Raw genomic sequence first — 24,124 nt, 5'->3', positions numbered from 1 at the left:
GCCCCTGACGCGGCCTTCTCTTTGGGCCCGGCCCCTGACGCGGCCTTCTCTTTGTTGTTTTCCATGACTTAGCCTTGCCTTTGATGTGTTCAGCCGTAGGCTGAAGAGCCTATCAGGAGCTCGGGCTTTGCAATGTGTATGAGCTTCATTAGCGCCAACATAAATGCACGCAACCTTCTGATTAAAGTTGAGACTTTCTGATCAATTCTGTGGTCGTGTGTTTGTCTCCCGCCGAGCTCCGCCAAATGGTGACCCTGACGTGATAACCCGTTGGATAGAACCAGACGAGCGGCGTAGGAAGTTCGGGTCCCTAAGCAGCGGGGACGGCAAAAGCACTCCGAGAAAGAAGAGGTGCCGCGCCTCAGGACACTCTGTGAGACCTGACCGATACGGGCTGCCGGACCTTGCAAGGCTGCAACAGCGCTGAAACTTAGGTATGGAAAGGGAAGCAGCTTATCAATTATTTACTCGCTTTTTAGAAGAGCGTGGGATAAAAGGAATAGATCTTAATAAAGAGCTCCCTGGATTATTGGCCTATGGTCAGAGCTGGGGTTTGCTTGTTAACCCTTATTCAGTTCATGAGCTGAGTGAGTGGCGGAAGTTTGGAGATGTGTTGTGGGAGGCTACGATAGAGGACGATAAAGTGACAAGGAAACTGGGGAAATTATGGAAGGCAGTTCATAATGAATTGCTTCAGAGTCAGGCTGAGAAAAGGGCAGCTCAACAAGCTGTGGGGGCACACCAGCAAAATGAGGGTTACTGGAATTGGCCGCCAGCAGTTCCTCCTGCCGTAAGCACAATCCCAGCTGAACGGGCTACGGGCTCAGAGCCTGTAAATGCTCCAGCCGCGGGCTCGGAGCCAATGACTGTTCCAACTGCGCCACTTGTGGAACCATTAACCCCTTCAGCAACTGCCCTAGAAAAGCAAGGCGATGAGCCGGTCCCTGGGGCAGAAAGTGCCCTGGCGGAGGCAATCACAAGAGAGCGCAGAGAGGCGTGGGCGAGCATAGCAAAAGCATGCATGGAGCAGGGGGATGGTGAAGGCACGGCGGCGGTGCAGGAATTGGCGTGCCCTGTAACCTATACTCCTTTGGCTGCAGGAGGAATGCAGGCAACCATATCAGCATTAGATTGGAAATTATTGTCACAGCTGAGGGCTACAGTTAGCCAGTGTGGAGTCACGGGTGAGCCGGTGAAGCAAATGTTGGATTTTATCTGGGGTTCACAAATTTTGCTACAAGCAGACATAAGGGGAGTAGCAAAGTTGATATTTACTCAGCATCAGTTATTGCTGTTTAATGCTCACTGGCATGATCTGTGCCAGCAGAGTGTGATGTTTCAGAGGCAGCCAGGAGATCCGCTGCATGGGGTAACACTTGATGAACTATTAGGGCTGGGACCATACGTGAGGACGGAGACTCAAGCCCTCTTAGGTCCAGACAAATTGAGGGAATCTATGCGATTGGCTAGGCATGCCATGTCCAGAATTAAAGCACCAGGTGGACTCCCCTCATACATGGGAATCCAGCAAGGAAGGAGTGAGGATTTCGGGAGCTTTATTGTTGGGGTAGCGACAGCTATAGAGGCTGCAGGGGTACCTGAATACATGAAGGGAGCTATGTTAAAACAATGTGCATTACAAAACTGCAATTCTACAACTCAGGGAGTTTTAAACACATTGAGTAGTGGATGGACAATAGAAGAAGCACTACAGCGAATATCAAATATACCTAGTGGTCCACAAGCATTATTAGTGAAGGCAATCGCAGATCTGGGTGAGGGATTAAAAGCCCAGGCACAAGCTAGTCAGCCACAGGAATGGCAGCTCTTGCACCTTTGCGAGCGTCAGAAGTCCACACACGCTGAGCAACAGATGACACTCCTGCATGAAACACTGGCAGCAAAGGACTAGTGATAGCACCGGAAAAGATCCAGCATACGTCCCCCTGGAAATATCTCGGACTGATATTAAACGACACAATCGTCACGCCATGCTTACTTAACAAACTGTCCACTACTGTCTTGCTTGCACAAAAGGAAAAAGGGGAAATGGTTGTGCGTACTCCCATTGCAGCTCACGGAACCCACAAAAAGAACGGTGTCAGGATGTGAAATGATGAGAAAGACTGAAACCAGGCTTGAAACGACCATGAACTCATAGTGATTGGGATTGTGTGCTTCTTATTATTTGGTTTTGCTTTGTAACTTGTTGTATTGCAAATAGCAGAGTAGTAACCTTTGTTGTGTGGTTTTTATTTTTATTTTTTAACTTTTTTTTTTTTTTTTTTTTTTTTTAGTAATAGATTGAATGTGAATTAACAGGATTTAATGTTACTAATGCTGAAATCTATGGAGATAGCTATTTTAATGTATTAGTAGTGCTAAGACAAAACCTGGAAAGGAATCCCAAGCAAAGGGATGACCTTATATTATAGAATGATTAACTCTCTTTCATCCCACTATTTGGGAATTTAAAATATGATCATGAAGCACCTGAGACAAAGGCACACGCTAAGAGAGTTAACCTTGATAGTTTATTCTGCAAGCAGATGTTCCATTTGGCCTCTGTATCACGCACTGGCCATGTGGATGCAGTGTACAAATGGAAAATACTCTTCGGACCCTGAGAAGAATAAAAGAAAGATAATATAATATAATAAAATAAAATAATATAATATATAAATTATATAATATAATTATATAATATAAATATAAAATAATATAATATATAAATATAAATAATATAATAATATATAATATATAAATTATATTATATAAATAATATAATATAATAAAATAAAAGAATCTGTGGTGGGTGAGAGAGGAAAAGTGCACCTTGAAGCAGGGGACGCCCTGCTGGCACTGCCTATCGCATTCACCACCCTTTTTCTGCAGGTTGTTGTTTCTCAAGGGTCAGTAAGTAATAATGCCCCTAGTTCTATCTGGCATGCAAAGTTCCTCAACTATTAATTTTCTATTAGCCCAAAGGCACAATCATGAGCACTCTAAAAGCATCTGTTGTACAAATCTTAGTGATTTTTCAAAATCAATATATCAGAATATATAAAAGTTGAAGACTTCTTTCAAAGCAGTTAGAGATTAGCACAGAATGGGGCCCTTGGGGATTTATTTCCAGGTTGCAGAAAGTTGGGCTGCAGACCAAACACGTGTTTGTTCTTTTTAGTAGGTTAACAGTATTTCTTGTCATGATGTTATGTTTGCCTTGTTTCCTTTCTCACACTTATAGTATTGTCAATCGAGGCCTTGATTGAGTTATAATGATTGTATTATTAATATAATTAGTGTTATTACTTTATAGTATGGTAGAAGTTTGCTAATAAACAAAAAAAGGGGAAATATGGGAACGTAAGAAAAACTGCACGGAGCAGCAGCTGCGGAGCAAGATAAGCGGCATGAGAACCAAGGACACCTTCAGAAGAAGAAAGAACATCTCACGGCTCTGATTGGCTAAGCAGACAAATGCCACTTCAAGGGTATTAGAGGAATTGTTGGTAGATACAGATTCAGTCAGGCATGCCACGCTGCAAAATCGCGCCACTATAGACTTTTTACTGCTGGCTCATGGGCACGGATGTGAGGACTTTGATGGAATGTGCTGCATGAACCTCACGGAACACTCGTCATCAATACACCAACAAATAGCTAAGCTACAGACCCTCACCAGCCATTTGCAGGAAGAAGAGGGTTTGGGGTTAGAGGACTGGCTCCGTGGGCTAGGAATCGGTCCCTGGTTTCGAGACATCATACGATTCATGCTTATGATACTGGGGGTGTTAATTGTGTTACTGTTGGTGGTGCCATGTGTGTTCTCTTGTCTACATCACTTAATACACTGAGCAATTGATAAGGTAGTAGGAGTTAGCCTAGTTGTCCAAAAAGAAAACAGGGGAAGGGTGGAGAGTGTGATTGAGACCTGGCTGGTTGAGAAAGGCCACACAGACAGTATTCGGCTAATGAGACGAGAGTCCTTGAGCAATGTAACAGGATGTAAACAAGGCTAACGAGGAGAGAGTCCTTGAGCAAACTAACAGGATGTGTAGGAAGGCAGGAGAATGTAGAAATAAGAAAGATGTATGGCATGGTCTAATCACAAAAAGTACAAAGAAGGGCTGGGGCAACAAGTAGCTGAAGAGCCTATCAGGAGCTCGGGCTTTGCAATATGTATGAGCTTCATTAGCACCAACATAAATGCATGCAACCTTCTGATTAAAGTTGAGACTTTCTGATCAATTCTGTGGTTGTGTGTTTGTCTCCCACCGAGCTCCGACAATGGCCAATGCCCTCTGGGGCACCAGGCACATCTCCTACGCAGGATGTGCTGCACAAGTCTTTTTCTTTTTGTTATCAGCAGAATATTTCCTTCTCACCATCATGTCCTATGACTGCTACGTTGCCATCTGCAAGCCCCTGCACTACGGGACCTTGATGGACTGCAGAGCTTGTGCTACCATGGCAGCAGCTGCCTGGGGCACTGGGGCTCTCTTTGCTCTGCTGCACACTGCCAATACATTTTCTCTGCCTCTCTGCCAAGGCAATGCTGTGGATCAGTTCTTCTGTGAAATCCCCCAGATACTCAAGCTCGCCTGCTCAGAATCCTACCTCCGGGAAGTTGGACTTATCATGGCTGCTGTCCTTGTCTTATTTGGGTGTTTTTTATTCATAGTGCTGTCCTACATGCAGATCTTCAGGGCCGTGCTGAGGATGCCTTCTGAGCAGGGATGGCACAAAGCCTTCTCCACATGCCTCCCTCACATGGCCGTGGTCTCCCTGTTTCTCAGCACTGCTTTTTTTGCCCATCCGAGGCCTGCCTCCCTCTCCTCCCCATCCCTGGACCTGGTGTTTTCATTTCTGTACTCGGTGGTGCCTCCAGCAGTGAACCCCCTCATTTACAGCATGAGGAACCAGGAGCTCAAGGGTGCCGTCAGGAAAGTTATCCATTATACATTGTTTCTCCATCAAAACGATGTTCATCATACCCTCAAGACTGCAAAGAAGTTAAGCAAAGTGTGATCGATTTTATGTGATGTTTCCATTTTTTCTTCATATTTCTTTGTCATACTTAAAATAAATTTAATTCCAATTAAATAATATTCATCATCAGTCTTTTTGTTTACTTATTTTTACTTCCATGTGTTGAACCTATTGTACTTAAGGAACCAGGTTCTATGAATAGATAAAGAAATCAACACAGGATCATTTTTTTTGCCTCCCATCCAGTATGGATCATCAGCAGAAGGTCATGAACTAAGACACAAATGCCACAAGGAGCAGCAGTGTCCCTGAGGGATGTTCATCACAGCCTGGAGGGGACTTTCTGCTGCCTTTGAATTGTGCTGCTGCTTCCCTGGAGCCACGGCCATTGGCAGCAGCAGGATGTGGCCTTTTCAGTGCTGCTCTCTTTATGTTCCCAACTGCTATCTTGTGTCCATGCATTTGTGTCAGCTCTCAGTTCTGGTGCAATTGGTGACAGTGCTGTTGTCTCTATGGTGGCATCCCTTTGGCTGCAGGCAGGCAGGCAGTGTGCAGGAGTGTGCCACAGCTGGCCACCCTGCTGAGACCATCATAACAGAAGGGGCTGCTCAGGGCAGGGCCAGAGGGCTGAACACCCCTTCCAAATCTGTGCCAGGAATACAGCCAAGGAGTTGCCCTCGGGAAAGTCCTCTTGCTTTCCAGGGGTTCTGCATGGTTCAAAGTCCCAGGGTGATCAATGAGGACCAAAGGATGGATGAGAGCTCCCTTCTTGGTTGTACATGGCCCAGCAAATGGTAACGGGTCTTGAACATGTCTCTGTGGGACTGTCCCTACTGCGGTGGGACTAATGGCAGATGCTGTCCTGGACAGGAATCTGAAGCATCCTGGAGATGCCAGGGGATCTCCAGGGACAGTGTAAGAGATTGTGTCAGTGTAAGGCAAAGAATAGTTCCTTATGCAATAACAGACCACTGATTCAAAGGAACAGGGGAGTCTGAGGAGCCCACAGGCAAATGAAGGCTCTGCAGTGGTGCTGCTGAGCCAACTGGGCAGATGGAGAGAGACTCAACAATAGAGATCCCATCCAGTTGGGACTGCCTCCACCCTGAGCAGCACAGGGTCAGCCCGGTGTCCCAGGGCACCACAGCTCCCTCGCTCTGCAGAGCAGCTCCACCAGCTCAGGGCCCTGCACAGAGCATGGGGAGGGAAGCAGGAGGGAACAGGGAGCTTCTGCCAGGCCAGCAAGGACACACTGCCCTGGACAAGGATCTGTGGGAGTAGGGCTGGTCCTGGAGAAGCGCTATGGAGAATTGCTGTGAGTTAGAGGATGGATGAGAAGGAACATGCTCTGCTTGCCCTCCTGCTGCAGGTGGCTGCACCAGAGAGGACTCGCAGCCAGCACCTGGATGGAGCTCTGCCACCCGCCTTGCCCTCCCCCTCTCCAGTGCTGTCACTGCTGATGCACTCCATGACCTCCCAGTGCTGCCGGCCGGCACATCTTCCAGGGGCCATTCAGGTGCTGCAGTGACAGTGAGCTCACATCACCACTCCAGCCACCTGTCCTCAGCCTGCCTCTCCCTTGCTCCTCTGCCCTGTCCTGTCCCTGCTGGGATGAGTGCTGTAGGGATGCGCTTCCTGTCCCCACGTTGACTCTTCCCAGCTGCCAGCCTGGTGGGCTCCTGGGGGTACTGATAGTGGGCTTGATGGTGTGGAGCAGAGTCCAGAGAGAAAAGGTGATGTGAAGCAGCATTTTTTCAGTGGAGGCCTCCATGTTCATTTGGCAAGTGAGGACTTGTGCTCAGTGTGCTTGTGGCCCGGAGCTTCTACTCCAGCGCTATCTGCATTGGTCATGGCACAGGAACGACGTTTCATAGACCAGCCACCTCCTTTCTTCCTCACGTTATGTCATAAACCAGTGTCCTTCACTCTGACAGTGTTTGTATCAGCTCATGGATTAAATGAATTAGACCTCTTTTAGTTCTTTGAGTCACAATCCAATGCCTTTTGCTCTCCGCCTCTGTAGCAGATAAATTTTACATACCCTTCATCTGAGGACTGACCTGATAGTTCTTTTCACACTGTTCTTTTTCAACTTCCATAGTTTGGTGGGACTTTTCCCAATGTGATGGGTTTCACCGCAGTGACTGTGACCTATACTTGAGTCTTTTAGGCTGAGTTTGACACCAATGACCCACAATGGTTCATGAATGTTTCTGTTTATTGAGAATAAATCAGAGTTTCTTGGCATTTTAGTGGCCATTTCAGTGCTGGGTCACCCCCAGGGCTCCACTAAGTTGTCTGGGGGGCATTGAGTGTGCTGGGTTGGGCTGCAGCTACAGGGACAAAGACAACAGTTGGCAGTTACTGCCCTGAGACCCTCTTCCCAAGTTCCATCTGCAGCTTCTAGAGGGCTCTGGTCTCCTGCAGGTCCTCTCGGAAAGCTGCCTGTCCCAGACAGGACCTCTGGGGCCTCTGGAGATGGCATGGAATGCTTGTGATCACACAGTGGAGCTTTGCTCCTTGTCATTTATCCTTCAATTAATATGCATTTCCTATTAATATTTATTGTTTCCTGTCTACCTATGTAAAGTACTTATTCTTTTGGGAAGTGAACCATGCTGGTGGGATACGGCTGAGGAGTGTGTCTTGTTTTAGTGAAATTGTATCATGCTTTACTGTTGTTTGTTTTAAAGTAGGAAGCAACGCCCTGTGTTTGTGTGCAGACAGTTCTCTAAGGAAAGCAGGTGAAGGAACGGTGTAAAGGAACTGTAATGTCCAGCTGTAGATTTCAGTGGAGGATTCTGCTGTCGGGAAAAGTGATGCAAGTGCCAGGTGGCATACAGCAGACACGTCAGGCCTGGGGAGGTGAGCAGTCAGGTTGTCTGTACAGTGTCAGGCCTCAAGCAATTGCTTTTCCTGCCTATGCAGATCTCCTTCAGAGACAGTCTGAATCAATATCAAATGGTGAATGATTCCCCAAAAGCAACAAGTTGCACTAATTTAAATCAGAAAACATTTATATTGGGTGCCCTTTAAAGTCTTTCTTTCCTATAGTAAAGAGTACTAAAAGTGTGGAGTAAAGTGTGAGTAAATCCCAGAGGAAGGATTGAGTTCACGCGGAGTAGAGTAAGTTCAAACACACAGTAAAGGGTGGGCAAGCCTGGTGCAAAGTGTAAGTAAAACCTGGAGAAAACTGAGTAAACTCGGAGTCAAGTGTGAGAAACACCCAGAGTAAAGTGTGCGTAGGCCTAGAAGAGAGGGTGTACACACCCAAAATAGGGTATCAGTAAAACCCGGAGAATAGCCTGAGTAAAGCCAGAGGAAAGTGTGAGTAAAGTTGAAGAAAAGTTTGAGGAAACCTTGAGTAAAGTATGAGTCAACAACACTCAAAAAAGAAGTGTGAGTAAACCCGGAGTAAAGTGCGAGTAAGCTTGGACTAAAGTGAGAGGTAAGCCCAAGTGAAGTGTGAGAAAACCCGGAGTAAAGTGTAAGTTAAGACAGAGTAAGGTGTGAGTTAAACACAGAGAAAGGTGTGAGTCCACCCGGAATAGAGCAAGAGTAATCCCTGAGGAAAGAGTCTGCAAGCCTGGTGCAAAGTGTGAGTAAAACCTAGAGAAAACGGTGAGAAGACCAGGCATAAAGTGTGTGTAAACTCCGAGTAAAGTGTGAGAAACACTTGGAGTAAAGTGTGGGTAGGCCCAGAAAAGAGAGCGTACACACCCGGAGTAGGGTGTCAGTAAAACCCTGAGAAAAGTGTGAGTGAAAGGTGAGAAGGGTCCCATAAGTGGAAGTAAAAAGGCAAGAAGGCTTCAAAGTGAACGAGAATAAGGGGAGTGAAGGGAAATAATTAAAGATAGCTTCTAGAAGCAAGAATGTAGAGCTTGTTAGAAAATAAGGGATGTCAGACACTGGGTCTGGGATAGTGAGGGGGTGTAGAAGGCCATACCAATAAGGTCTGAGAACAGCCCGAGGACATTTCACAGAGAGATGATTAGACGTCCACAGAGCAAGAAGAAACCAGTTTGGGGCGATGCCCTCACTTTGGGTCAGAAGTTTACAGGAAGAAAGGGCAGAAGCCTTTGTGAGGAAGTCAAGAAATCTTCATCCCTTGACCCACTACCCACGCACAAGATGAGAGGGTCTGCATGCTAATGAAGTCACGGGATTGTAATGAATATGTATCCGAGTTCCAGGAAAGCTGTTGATGATGTATTAGTTTGGCCTATATCTGTTCCACAAGTATTCCTGATGTGGTGCAAGCTTGGAGGAATGATACCCCCTGCACCAGGGCTTTTGTGCAATTGCCAATAAAAAATAACTTCTCTATATCCTTACAGGCTATAGGGATTGATTTCCACACGTCAAAACCTTCAGTAAAGTTTGAGTAAAACACACACACAAAAAAAGAAGTGTGAGTAAACCCAGAAAGAAGAGTGAGCAAACTTGGCATAAAGTGTGAGGTAAGCCCAAGTCAAGTGTGAGAAAACCCGGAGTAAAGTGTTAGTAAATGAGGAGTAAAGTGTGAGTACAACTCAGAGTAAGGTGTGAGTCCACCCAGAGTAGAGCAAGTGCAAACCCAGAGTAAAAAGTGTGCAAGCCTTGTGCAAAGTGTGTGTAAAACCGGTAGAAAGCTGTGAGCAAACCAGGAGTAAAGTGTGACCAAACCCGGAGTCCAGTGTGAGAAACACCTAGAGTAAAGTGTGTGTAGGCCCAGAAGAGAGAGTGTACACACCCAGAGTATGGTGTCAGTAAAACCCAGAGAAAAGTGTGAATAAAACCAGAGTTAAGTGCAGACGTGCGGAATCAAGCTCTGTAACCCAAGTAAGGTTGCAAAGCAGGTACGGTTTATTCAGTGCTGCGCAGACACTGGGTGCAAAGGGGTAGATCCACCTAACTTGCACACCATCCAGAAAAATGGTGCTACAGATATAGGCCAAACAAATGCATAATCAATCCAGTTTTCCTGGAATTCAGATACATATTCATTACAACCCCGAGAGTTCATTAGCATGCAGACCCTCCCCTCTTGCACGTGCGTTGTGGGTCATGGGATGAAGATTTGTTGTCTTCCTCACAAAAGCTTTTGACTTTTCTTGCTGTAAACTTCTGATCTTTCAGGAGGACATCCCCCCAAACCTGTTTCTTCTTGCCCTGTGGACATCTCATCACCTTCCTGCCAAATGTTCTTGGGTTGTTCTCAAGCCTTATCAGTATGGCCTTCATCCCCTTCACTATCCCAGACCCAGTGTCTGCCATCCTTTATTTCTTTAACAATCTCTACATTCTTGCTTCTATAAGCTATCTCTAACTACCCCTATCCTCAGTCCCTGTGAAGCCCTTTTCTCACCTTCTACTCTTTTACTGTGGGGCCCTTTTCTCACCCTTCAAACAAGGTGAGAGAACAAAACTGAAATACAAACACAGCAAATCACTTTAATTACAGTAAATAGGTAAGGAATATGAAGGATGTGAAATCCTAACTGACTGTGAGCAGATTTCTGTCTTGGAAATGATTTAAATTATGTAAACTATTAGTCAAATGTGTTGTGGGTTAGGCGTTGTTTCAATTAATATATTAAGGTGAAAGGGACGCTGAATTCATCAGCTGTTCCAAAGTTTGCAGGAAAAAGCCTGCATTTGATATGTAGCCATAAACACTCACAGTTTATTGTCACTGGGTTTTAAGCAAGGAAAGAAGAAAGCACCTTTTCCCTCAACCCAGGAATTGTTGAGTTGTGTTTTCTCCCCTGTCCTGTTGAGGAGGGGCACCTGGGAGCCAGGCAAGGTGAGCACAGCGCAGCTGGGTGCTGAGTTCCAGGGTGATTTTGGGGTCCCAGCCCCGCAGCATGAGGCTCCATATGCCTTCCCCTCTGCAGAATAGCCCTCCCCCACCGCCCCACAGGGAGCTCAGTGCAGGCACTGTGTGGGGCAGCATGCGTGCAGTGGTACAGAGATGTGCCCCCAGCATAGCCCCTGTCAGCATGCACTGACCTTCTGCTCCAGCAGCCTCCCCCACAGGCTGTTCCCTGCCCAGCTCCAACATATCCTATACAGCTCACAGCCATCCCTGTTCTGAGCTCCGTTGAGCTCTGGGCTGGGAGAGGGTGCGGCCAGGCTGCCCACTCCCCAGTGAAGGCACTGAGCCCAGGGAGAATGTGGAATGGTCCCATTTCAGCCCTCAGCCCTCAGCAGATTACAGTGAAAAGTGCTGCTGGAAATCACTGGCATGAGGTCTGGATCTGCTGCTAGCTTCCTTGGGCAGTGTCTCCTTTCTGTTCACACAACAGGAAGCTTTGCTGGATCTGTGCCCTGAGGCACCCTGCTTCATGGCCCCACAGGCATGGGGTGGTCTCCAGGGCTCCAGGATCACCTCTGCCAGCTCCCTCCTCTTGTGGGCTCTCAGAGGCTGACGTCCTTGCATGGACTGAGCAGAGGGATTACCCTTTGAATGGTCACAACCAGACTCTGATGTTCCATCTGTCCCCCAGCACACTCATCTTGTACCACGGTTGACTTTGGGGTAATGGCCAGCTTGAGGGTTGGGAGACTGTCACAAGGACTTCTGCCTGGGACAGAGACTGAGCAACAGCAGCAAGGTCATGGGGTCCTGGTCGTACTTGATTCTTCAGGGAGATTTTATGAGCACATCAACTCCCAGACTCCATCCCTCCTCTGATCTGATCTGATGATGACACTGTGCTGGCCATGCTGATCAGAGTGGGCAGCAGACCCAGGTCGACAGGGATGAGTGCTGATAAATCCTCTTCCTAAGAGTCTGCGGGTGTGCAAAATGCTTGGAATGACAATGGAACATTTCCAAAGGCACTGTGTGTGCACAGGTATGCCTGAGGAATCTTCCTTCAGCCTCCTGTCCTGGATCTGCTGCATCCCCACTGCCTCCACAGTGCCTGCTGGCATCTCATTTGCCTACAGATACAGAAAGATAACACAGAGGCTGTGGTAGAGTCAGCACTGACCCAGAGTTCATATGGGCTCCAGGAGAAAGAGAGCACAGTGATGCCTCAGTACAAGTGGAAGGAAGCCAAACACTTGTATAGGACCATGATAACCACTACTGATACTCACACACACACACACGAACAGCAGAGAAAAACGTATCTATTAATATAAATAAATATTATAAACATTAAAAATCATAATGTAGGCCTGTTACTGGACAGACTTAGAATTATTTGTAGAGACAGATGAGAAGTTTATCCCTGGTGGATGTGGGAATACAAGATAGACTATTTAGAGCAGAAGTGGTGGAGCAAGACAAGCAGCATGAAAAAGCAAGGCTGAGAACACAGGATATATCTAGAAGAAAAGTAAAAGGAATGGTGCACAGCTCTGATTGGGTTACTGCCTGTCTGCACGGAAAAGGAATGTTTGTGGAATACATTGTCAACATGAAAAGGCAAATGGGAAAGTTGTAAAGGCTGATAGGAAAGGTAAAAAAGGAAACTTGTGAGTGTATATAAGTGATGTGAGAACCTGTAAAAAACAATTTGTATCATTCACATTAGAGTCTGAGCCTGTTTGCCATAGATGGAATTTGTCCATGACATCATTTTCCTCACTGCATCCTTGAGCTCCTGGTTCCTCATGCTGTAGATGTGGGGGTTCAGTGTTGGAGGCACCACTGAGTACAGAAATGACACCACCAGGTTCAGTGAAAGGGACAACAGAGAGGGTGACTTCAGGTAGGCAAAAAAATCAGTGCTGAGAAAGAGGGAGACCACGGCCAGGTGAGGGAGGCACGTGGAGAAGGCTTTGTGCCGTCCCTGCTCAGAGGGCATCCTCAGCAAAGCCCTGAAGATCTGCACATAGGACACAACAATGCATATAAAACAACCAAAAAAGGCAAGAACACTAAGGACAGTAAGTCCAATTTCCCTGAGGTAGTCTGATTCTGAGCAGGAGAGCTTGAGAATCTGGGGGATTTCACAGAAGAACTGATCCACTACACTGCCTTGGCAGAGAGGCAGTGAAAATGAATTGGCAGTGTGCAGCAGAGCAAAAAGAACCCCAGTGCCCCAGGCAGCTGCTGCCATGGTGGCACAAGCTCTGCTGTCCATCAAGGTCCCGTAGTGCAGGGGCTTGCAGATGGCAACGTAGCGGTCATAGGACATGATGGTGAGAATGCAATACCCTGCTGAAAACAAAAACAAAAAGAAAAAGACCTGAGCAGCACATCCAGCATAGGAGATGTGCCTGGTGTCCCAGAGGGCATTGGCCATGGCTTTGGGGAGAGTGGTGGAAATGCAGCCCAGGTCGAGGAGGGCGAGGTTGAGGAGGAAGAAGTCCATGGGGGTGTGCAGGTGGTGGTGGCAGGCTACGGCTGTGCTGATGCGGCCGTTGCCCAGGAGGGCAGCCAGGTAGATGCCCAGCAGGAGCCAGAAGTGCAGGATCTGCAGCTGCCGCGTGTCTGCCAGCGCCAGCAGGAGGAACTCGCTGATGGAGCTGCTGTTGGGCATCTGCTGCCTCTTGCCACAAGAACCTGTCCAAGGAGTACAAAAGTTAAAGACAGAGATTTCAGTGTGGAAAATTTTCAGTTAACCCCAGTTATGTGAGCCACATTTCTTGACGTTGAGTTTTGTCTTGAGGGCTTCTGCACTTTTTCTCTCCAGGAAGCAGTCTTGTCCCCATAGGGACAGGGAAATGTGGTCGTGTAGGGAAAGGTTTTCTTTCCAAAATGTATCACATGAAGTAAATTCTAATAGAGAAGTGCTTGTCAGCATCTGTGGACTCAAAGCCAGAAATATGTGGGTTACAAATGGAAGTTGCAGTGATAGTTTTTTCTGCACTCCATCCTCTCACTCAGTGTGTCCATGGAGGGTTTGCTGAATTGAGAAATTCGGAGCACTTCTGCTGTACTCAGTATGAATGCCTATGAGACCTGAGAGGCAAAAGGATTCATGTCTGCTTAGTGTGGAGAAAGGGCAGCTGGTTGGGCTTGTTTCTAATTGTTCTGAGCTTGTCAGTTTTGAAGAGGGAGATGGATTACACTCCCAGAACACTGTGAAAAGAAGGCAGACCCAGCTGAGAGCAGAGGAATCCACTGCCCATCACGGAATATTGCAAAGGAAACCTAACATTCATTCCCTGCTGCAGCAGGGAAGACCTCATCTGGAACAGCTCTTATTCTATGATAAAGAAACATAGAGTGTATGCAGCCTGATCTGCACTGGGATGTGCCAGATTTGGTGATCCCTCTTGGAAAAGTGTTTGCATTACCTATGGTGAGAGACTTACTCTGTCAATGGCTGAAAGCAATGCTCCTGCAGTGAGGTCGCAGCCTGCTCACACCCCACACATCCTGTAATCCCTCTCTCCTTTCTCTTCTATCTTCATGTCACCTCAGAACGTGCTGCTAGTACTGATGCAGAGTACACGGGAGCTGCTCTTAGTCAGAGCTGTGTCTCTGCAGCACTGCCCACTTGTAGGAGCTCCCTGTGTCCCAGGAGCCCAGACCAGCTCAGCAGCAGAGGATGTGATTTCTATCCTCCCGATGATCTCTCCTGAGATGTCCCTGGGTCTCTGTGGCCAACAGCTCCTAAAAGACAGCAGTGTCATGATTGTACTCTGAAATCTGCTGCATTAACCACCAAATGCCCACTGGACAAGGACCAATTCCAGACATACGGTTAGCCCTTCAGTGAGTGTTGCTGTATCAAAAAGTGCACACAGGCAAGGACAGGGAGGGGTGGACTTGCCCTGGGCAGGGCAGTGATCCAGCTGAGGTAGTGCTGGCATCTCATCCCTAGATGGAAACTCTATGGTGGAAATGGGTTTGGGATTTCTCTGGTTCAGTTCAGATATGCACAAAGAGTTGCCTGCATGTGAGCTCCTGCTCTGAGTCCTTGGTCCTCCAGTGGAGAGTCAGTTGCTCACACACAGACCCTGGGTGATGACCAAGGTGCCTGCGATGCTCCTGGATGTGTGCTAGTGCTTGTGAAGTGTGTGGGAAATCCCTGAGACAGACACCTCCTTCCTGAGCATCAGCTGAGGGCCAGAGAGGGGTTAGAGCTATTCTTGGCCATCCTAAATGACAACAGACCACTGCGTTTAGGGCACTGGAGTATGTCTTTTTTACTCATCTCCGTGGAGCAGGCAGAGTTATTCAGCTGACTAAATGGATGAGCTCACAAAAGAAGAGGCAGATCTTCCTCTGTTCTCCATCTGTTGCCTATTCTGGAGCTCAAGGCACTACAGAGCTGACGCACATCTTTGTTCTTCGTCTGAAGAAGCCTCAGTTTTCTATGTGCTCTCATGTGAATGACATCAGAAGCAGCCTAGTGTCATGCCAGTTCCCTGGGCTGTCCAGCACACTCACATGCAGCTGCAAATGCAGCACAGGGCCTTCAGGAAAGACATGTCCAGGAGTATCCATGCTGCTTGGATAACTTAGCTACCCATAATGGGTCCAATGATTATGTGCCACCTTCATAGATACCATGGATGCACTGAATCCAATAATGCCTCCTGAATAGGATGTTTTCTTATGTGATTTTACACTGATGAGAACACCAGTATGTGCTGGGCTACATAGCTTTGTACACTTGCAGGCCTGAGCTCTTGTTTGGATCACAGGAACACAACTGGACTGTAGCATGAGTCTTCATGATAGATGGGAGAGGAGACAAAAAAGAGCAACTGCCCTCTGTGGGTGTGCCCTGAGCTCTTCCTTGGGATGGCAGAGCAGCCAGGTGAGAGTGAATGGCAATGGCAAATAGAGGAGACCAACAGTGTCTGTTCCTGGCTTCCTGATCATGAGGAGGAAGTGGAAGGTGCCCAATGCAGACAGATAGGAGCCTGATGTTTCAGGCCCTTGTCCCCTTTGGGGGCCTTTTCCACTGCAGTATCTGCTGCAGGGACAGCACAGCAGGGCATACAAGATCCAGGATATCCCTGGAGAGCACAGCTGACAGTTTGTTCACCAAGCCTTAGAGAAACCAAAGAGGAGAGGTGCTCTGCTGCATCTCATACTCACTGGCAAGGAAGGGCTGGTGGAGAATTTGAAGGTCCAAGTGAACCTGGTCTGCAGTGGCCATGGGATGGTGGAGCTGTGGAGTCTGAAGGGAGGGCAAAAGTCAAGTTCACACCTTGGGTTTCAGGAGAGCACACCTTGGCTTCTTCAAGTGTCTGTGGTGCCCAGTACAGAAAGAATGCAGATATAGGAATTGGAAACAAGAAGTGGTCAGCTGGGAGCAATGCAGAGTGTTTGTCCTAGTGTACCTGCTGAGATTAGTTTAGAAAGTCTAAAGCTCACACAGAGTTGAACCTGCCCAGGCATATCAAAGGCAGAAGGGCTTTTAGAAATATATACACAACAAAAGGAAATCTAGGGTGAATGTGAGCTCACAGTGAAATGGGGCATGCTACCTGGCATGAAGGGCGTGAAGCCTCCTGTGCTGCATGTGACCTTCTAAAACAAGGTCTGAGAACGTGAGAAGATCTCAGTACCACAGTGTGACTCAATTAGTGGAAACACTGAGAGCTGCCATGGACAATTCTCAGCAGGGAAATTCTGGGGAGTGCCAGGCTCTGTTCAAAGCAGAGATGGATTTTCTCTTATTTTTGAAGCTGTAAGTCTGAAAGATGTTCCTGTCAATAAAACTGAAGCAATTGAACTAAATTGAATTGAATTGAATTGAATTGGATGGATTGAAGACCAAGATGGAAATCAGTGAAAATGAGTTAACACACCTCTCAAGTTCTGAAATACTCATGAGATCTGTTTTTTTTTCTAAGTTGAAAATTCAAGAGTTCTAGGGGATTTTGTGTCCTTTCTATTTTATTCAAAAAAGAACAACATTTTGCAGAACTGTGTTAGCAGGAAACACATGCCTTCAGATACGGGGACACAGACTGTGTTTCATTGTTCATCATGAAGGAATTCTGTTTGTTGGAAAAAAGAGAAATCTTTCATTGCCCATGTGCAGCTGGTTCTCTGAGGAATTGGTGCCAGTGCCAATGCCCTGTGACCAATGCCCAGCGTCCACCGCTGCTCTACCCTGCTGTGTATTTGATGTCCCTCATCCTCCAGCTGTCTCCAGCTCTCCTAAATCAATGACCATGATTCAGGACAAGTTTTCAGCAGGCCATCTGGACACATGCTCTTCCCACTGCTTTACAATCTTTTCCTTCCCTTGCTCTTTGTTCACTCAGATACCTCCCAACTATCTGGCTGATCTGTGAACTTCAGGGAGATTATTGGAACTTGCAACATTTCTGCAAAGTCTGATGGACTCCTTGATCAACTACTTAACTGTGATTCTATCTATGCCTTCCTATCTCTGCCTAACATATTTCTTGCACAAATATTCCCAAGACAAACCTCATTAGGTGTGGCTTGGACAAGGCATGCAGTTGATTACATTGCTCTACAGTTCGTTCAATTGCATCATGTTTACAATTGTTGGGAAAAAAAAAAAAAGAGAGAGAAATCTTTCATTACCCATGTGCAGCTGGTTCTCTGAGGAAAGCCAGTGGGAGATGGTGCAAACAAGGTTTAGCACTGAGCGGGTGACTGCAGAGGAGAAAAGTGATGTGAGGAAAACTGATGCAAGTCCCATGGGGCCAATGGGAGTAGAAATGGGGTGGGGTAGCTGCAGAGGACATTTGTCCACACAGTGACGAGGCAAAGGTCGTTAGGGGACATCCTGGATCAATATCATTTACAAAGTGCTGCTTCATCTTCTTGTTTAAACCCAACTATAAATAAATAAATAAATAGTCTTCATAAATACCCATCATTCTCTTCAAATTTTAACTCTCTCCCGACACCTGTCCAGTTTGCTGCACAAGTTCTGAACACCTGAAGAAGATGACAGGAAGGCACAAGGCACAGGAAGGCTCTTCAGGTTGTAATGGGTCCCAGGGAGCATTTGCTGCTGAGTCCATCAACCTCCAGTGCACAGAGAAGATTGCATGAAGTGCTCAAGAAGACAAAGTCTGAAGGAACAGTGAAGTTTCCTGGAGTATTAATGGGCCCCACTGAGGACCATTCACAAGCCAGCTTCCCCAGGGACTTGTTAGAGCAGATAATTGGAAGCCATGATTGCAGGCAGACCAAGGCACTGGGATGGTGGCTGTGATGCTGAGCAAAGCCTCCTTTGTCTTGTGAAGCAGAAAGGCCAAGGCCTGATCCCCAGAGCCTTGGCAGGGAGATCGTGTCCCTCCTGCTGGCTCAGGGCCCTTCCTGGGGCAGTGGGATGGAGGTTTGTCTGATGTCACATGGAAGACTGTGGGACAGCAGCTGCCACTCTGCATGGGGTGCAGGGATACCGTGAGGCCCAAATCCCATATGAGCAGTGTGTCTCATGCCAGGATGTGGGATGTGAGAATGGCCCAGTCTGAACAAGCATTCAATCCCAATGAAACTTTGAACTTCAGATCACTCAGTTCTAGTGCCCTCCTTTAGATAGTATCCCATAGTTGTATGTCCTTTATGTTCTTTATGTTCTGACCCATTCTCCAGCGGCTTATCCATCAAATTATGTTTCTGTGTAGCCCTGTGCAGAACATTTTGCCCAGAAGGATACTGTGAGAAATAGTCAAACTATTCTCTCTATACTCTATTGAAATCTTAAAGGATAACCTCAACTGGCTTCTCTTGGTCAACTCAGTGGGTGATGCTGTCATAAAGGGACATTAAGTTAAACAGGACCTTCCCCTCATGAGCTTGTGTTGGGTGTGACCAACGAGAGAATTATCCTTCAGGTGTTTTTAAGTAACTCTTAGCACCATTTTCTCCATAAATTTACCAGGCACTGAAGTGAGAATGACAGTTCTGTAATTACTGATGTCCTCTTACTTCCTCATGTTTAAAATAAGGACAATGTTTGCCATCTTTCTCTGTATGGGATCTGACATTACCCTAAACTACTTCTGATGCCATCCACATGAGAGCTCAGAGCAAACTAATAAGGAGTCATGAGTGAAATAATGTAGATGTTTCATAGCTTTGTAATGCCTTCAACTCCAGACTATGCCACAGATGGAGCAGAGAGGAAGGTCTGTCTGTTCTTTTGTGAGCATCCATTTGGTCAGCAAAATAACACAACATGCTCCATGGGGACAGGTGCAAAAGGCACAGTGGGTGCCCCAAGCACAGGGCTGTGGTGGCATTTAGGATGGCCAAGAATACCTCCCTTCTGGCCCTCAGCTGATGCTCAGGAAGGAGCTGTCTGTCTCACAGATTTTCCACCACAGTTTACAAGCACGAGCACACAGCTAGGATCACTTCAGGCACCTTGGTCATCCCTGAGTGTCTATGTGTGAGCAGTGCAGTCCCTGTTAAATAAAGAGCAAGGATTCAGATGAGGGGCTCACACACAGACACCTCACTGTGTACATCTGAACTCAGCTAAGAGGACTCCCTGCTCTCACGGTTCTGTGAGGAACTGATCCCATTTCAGCCTCAGGTTTTCCATCAGCGGATGAGATGAATAACTCTAGGGTTAGGATGAGAGGGTCTGATATTAACAGGACATATGGAAATGGCTTTAAAATAAAAAGGGGTGACTAAGGTTTGATATTGGAAAGGCATTTTTTACACACAGGCACTGGAAAATGTTGCCAAGAGTAGTTGTGGAGGCCCATACCTGCAGGCATTCAAGGTCAGGTTGGTTGGGATCCTGGGCAGCCTGTTCTGGTAGATGGCAACCCTTTCCATGGCTGGGGGGCTAGAACTAGGTGATTTTTCAAGTCTCCTCCACACTATGCTGTTCTATGATTCTGTAATGTTATGACTTAGAGCTTTTTAGCGGCTGTTTCCAGATTTGGCATTTGCTTCTCTCATGGTCAAACATCTTTTTCTAGGTACAACCATGCTTGTGGAATCCAGTGGACATGTGGTAATTAACTGAGCTGACTGTGTAGGACGTTCTGCAGTGATGACCCTGCTGTCCCTGAGGAGATGTCATCTCTGGAGACCAATGGAGGTCTCCATGGAGAGAAGGAAATCCCATCCTATGCTGCTGAGCTGGGCCAGGCTCCTGGGACACAGGGATCTCATACAAGTGGGCAGCACTGCAGAGGAACAACTCCTCTGCACAGCACAGCCAAGCAAGGTTAGGGGCATGATCTGCAGGTAACAGAGAGAGGAGAGAAGAAAGAGAGCTTACACGCTGTGTGGCACATTAGCAGACTGTGTGCTCACGGAAGAAGCATTTCTCACAGCCCTTGACAAGGTAAGTCTCTGGCTGCAGCAAATGAAGAGGCTTTTCCTGCAGGGATCACTAAATTTGGGACATCCCAGTGCAGCTCAGGCTGCATAAACTGTTTCTTTATTATGGATAAAGAACTGCTCCAGCTGAGGGTTTCCATGCTGCAGGATCAGAGCACAGCCCAGGGGCTGCAGCCGGGTGCCCAGGGCTGTCCTGCAGAGCAGGTCCCTGCTGTGCCTCAGGGGCTGTGTGCCAGGGCAGGGACTCTGCTGCCTGCCAGGCTCAGCACTGAGCACTCAGCACTCAGCATTCAACCTGCCAAGGGAGCTGCCCAGGGTGCTGCGGGGTGATGTGTGGGGGAAGGAGCCCCCCAGAAGGGCAGGGCAGGGCAGGGGCCTTCTGCTGCCACAGCTGCTGCCTGGGGCAACGGGATCACGGCTTCTTTGCATCCCAGAGAGTTTCCAAGGGCACTTTGCAAGAGCAGAGACAAGACAGGGATTTTCCCATACCTGTCCTTAGGGAAAGATAATGAGTTGGACACAGAATTCTGAAAGGAGTTGTGAAATATGAACACATCTCTGAGAATCCTAAACTATCTGTTTCTCAGTCTGCAGTTATATGAATAACCTCCCCATGTGCTTTCAGCCTCTTTTCTCCCAAAGGACAGCACCAGCTGAAATTATCGTAATTCTCTGCAGACATGTATAAAGCACTTATCCTGAAAACAGGCAGCTTTCTCTAACAGAAAGTGAAGTGCATAGAGTTTGGGATGGGCACTCTGAGTGCAGAAGGGGTAAAGACATGAGACATGGAAATCACTTGTAAGAGTAAAATATCCTGGCAGCTGAGATATGATTAGGGAATGAGAGGAAAGTAAGAGCTCTTTCAGCTTCTACTTCTTAAGGTGCAGTAAAGCTCATTAAAATAAACTCACGCTATGGAGATAAATGAACATTTTCCATACACATAGAAAAACTTCTATATAATGGTGGGAAGAGTTTCTGTGTGAATGGTCTTGACTTGTCATTATTTTCTGCACTGTGAACAGGACTCCAGGCCCAGGAACTGCAGATGCCCAACAGCAGCTCCATCAATGAGTTCCTCCTGCTGGCGTTGGCAGACACGCGGCAGCTGCAGATCCTGCACTTCTGGCTCTTGCTGGGCATCTACCTGGCTGCCCTCCTGGGCAACGGCCGCATCAGCACAGCCGTAGCCTGCCACCACCGCCTGCACACCCCCATGGACTTCTTCCTCCTCAACCTCGCCCTCCTCGACCTGGGCTGCATCTCCACCACTCTCCCCAAAGCCATGGCCAGTGCCCTCTGGGACATCAGGCACATTTCCTATGCTGGATGCGCTGCTCAGGTCTTTTTTTCTTTCTCTTCTTCATCTCAGCAGAATATTGCATTCTCACCATCATGTCCTATGACCGCTACGTTGCCATCTGCAAGCCCCTGCACTACGGGACCTTGATGGACAGCAGAGCTTGTGCCAGCATGGCAGCAGCTGCCTGGGGCACTGGGGTCCTTAATTCCCTGCTGCACACTGCCAATACATTTTCACTGCCTCTTTGCCAAGGCAGTGCAGTGGATCAGTTCTTCTGTGAAATCCCCCAGTTTCTCAAGCTCTCCTGCTCACAGTCCTACCTCAAAGAAATTTGTCTTCTTGTGATCAGTGCCTCTTTAGCATCTGGGTGCTTTGTATTCATTGTTTTGTCCTATGTGCAGATCTTCAGGGCCGTGCTGAGGATGCCCTCTGAGCAGGGACGGCACAAAGCCTTCTCCAAGTGCCTCCCTCACCTGGCCATGGTCTCCCTGTTTCTCAGCACTGCTTTTTTTGCCCATCTGAGGCCTGCCTCCCTCTCCTCCCCATCCCTGGACCTGGTAGTGTCATTTCTGTACTCGGTGGTGCCTCCAGCAGTGAACCCCCTCGTCTACAGCATGAAGAACCAGGAGCTCAGGGATGCAGTGAGGAAAATGATGTCATGGTCACATTTCAGTGGGGATAAATTTATCCTCTGTCATAACAAATGATTCCCAGTCTGTCCCCTAACACACCTATGTTATTTTTTTTTAATGTTTAAAATACTTAATTATATTAATAGATACATTTTTCTTTGCTGTTCATATATATGCGTAATTATCATTAGTGTTTATTGTGTTCCTAAACATGTGTTTGGATTCCAATCACTTCTCTGAGGCATCACCCTGCTCTCTTTCTCCTGGAGCCCACAGGAACTCGGGGTCAGTGCTGACTCTCTCACAGCCTCTGTGTTCCATCTCTGTATCTGCAGGCAAATGAGAGGCCAGCAGGTTTGGTGGTCATGATATGGGCTGGATTAACAAAAGGATCAATGTATTAGTATAAGGATCAATATATTACATTAGCAGAACGAATCAGTGTGTACTCATCTTAAATGTTACCAGTTTAGCTTTGCTTCGTGTGTGAACAGCCCTGTTTTTATCACTTCTGTTTCACAGAAGCACTGCAATCACATTTGTTTGCCTCCGCCAGGTGCAAGGACTTGTTCTTGAGTTTGGTATGAACTGTTGGCAGTTATAGTGCACCAAGACAGAAAGCTGCTGATTGTGCAAAACAAGCAATGGAAATTTGCCAAACTGGGGGAAAGGAGCTAAAAGGTGAGCCAGGGCGCACCATGATGAAGAGGAAGATGAAACAAAGGGGAGGAAGTAGGTGCTGTGAGAAGGAGGACGTGCGGTGTCAGGGGCTGTGCTGGGAGCCCATCTCTGTACCACTGCACGCATGCTGCCCCACACAGTGCCTGCACTGAGCTGCCAGGGGCTGCCTGTGGGGTGGTGGGGCCGGGCTGTCCTGCAGAGGGGAAGGCACACGGAGCCTCCTGCTGCAGGGCTGGGACCCCAAAATCAGCCTGGAACTCAGCGCCCAGCTGTGCTGTGCTCACCTTGCCTGGCTCCCAGGTGCCTCCTATGCTGCTCTGTCACTGCCCCTCCCCTACAGGATGGGAGAGAAAACACAATTCAACAATTCCTGGTTTGAGGGAAAAGGTGCTTTATTCTTTCCTTGCTTAAAACCCATGAGAACAAATTGTGTGTATTAATGGCTACATATCAAATGCAATGTTTTCTGCACACTTTGGAACAGCTATTGCATTTAGCGTCCTTTCCACCTTAATATATTATTTGAAACCATACGTAACCCACAACACATGACTAATTGTTTATATAATTTAAATGATTTCCAACACAGAAATCTGCTCACAGTCAGTTAGGATTTCACATCCCTCTTGTTCCTTTACCTACTTACTCTAATTAAAATGATATGCCACTTTTGTATTTCTCTGTCCTCTCACATCCTGAGCTTTCTTTTTCTTTTCTTTTCTTTTCTTTTCTTTTCTTTTCTTTTCTTTTCTTTTCTTTTCTTTTCTTTTCTTTTCTTTTCTTTTCTTTTCTTTTCTTTTCTTTTCTTTTCTTTTCTTTTCTTTTCTTTTCTTTTCTTTTCTTTTCTTTTCTTTTCTTTTCTTTTCTTTTCTTCTTTTCTTTTCTCTTTCTTTCCTTCCTTCCTTCCTTCCTTCCTTCCTTCCTTCCTTCCTTCCTTCCTTCCTTCCTTCCTTCCTTCCTTCCTTCCTTCCTTCCTTCCTTCCTTCCTTCCTTCCTTCCTTCCTTCCTTCCTTCCTTCCTTCCTTCCTTCCTTCCTTCCTTCCTTCCTTCCTTCCTTCCTTCCTTCCTTCCTTCCTTCCTTCCTTCCTTCCTTCCTTCCTTCCTTCCTTCCTTCCTTCCTTCCTTCTTTCTTTCTTTCTTTCTTTCTTTCTTTCTTTCTTTCTTTCTTTCTTTCTTTCTTTCTTTCTTTTTTTTCCCCTAATATTTACCAATAATTCCCTAAAGTAACCCCGTGTACCCCTTAGTTATTTCTGTTCTTGCTGTCAGACCCAGTCTGTTGTGTCAGTGCAGTTCAGGTAATGATTCACTTCTGAATGCTTT

At 47.0% G+C, this 24,124-nt stretch overlaps 2 protein-coding genes and 1 pseudogene across 2 annotated transcripts; all 3 read left to right on the top strand.

Moving 5' to 3' along the window:
- Positions 1–41: 41 nt before the first annotated feature.
- LOC149915419 (uncharacterized) lies at positions 42–2,240 on the top strand. The gene has a single exon (XM_090121476.1). It carries the CDS (start codon positions 437–439, stop codon positions 1,910–1,912), a length of 1,476 nt encoding a protein of 491 aa, XP_089977602.1. The 5' UTR covers positions 42–436; the 3' UTR covers positions 1,913–2,240.
- Positions 2,241–2,807: 567 nt separating this feature from the next.
- Positions 2,808–5,085, top strand: LOC149915418 (olfactory receptor 14J1-like). The gene has a single exon (XM_090121490.1). The coding sequence runs from the start codon at positions 4,291–4,293 to the stop codon at positions 5,029–5,031; it is 741 nt and encodes a 246-aa protein (XP_089977616.1). The 5' UTR covers positions 2,808–4,290; the 3' UTR covers positions 5,032–5,085.
- Positions 5,086–21,236: 16,151 nt separating this feature from the next.
- On the top strand, positions 21,237–22,198 carry LOC149915417 (olfactory receptor 14J1-like; annotated as a pseudogene).
- The last annotated feature ends 1,926 nt before the right edge of the window (positions 22,199–24,124 follow it).

This window comes from Phasianus colchicus, chromosome 19 (assembly GCF_987193195.1).
Source record: "Phasianus colchicus chromosome 19, bPhaCol1.hap1.1, whole genome shotgun sequence".
Taxonomy (NCBI): Eukaryota; Metazoa; Chordata; class Aves; order Galliformes; family Phasianidae; genus Phasianus; species Phasianus colchicus.
This window is presented reverse-complemented; position numbering and strand designations above follow the sequence as displayed.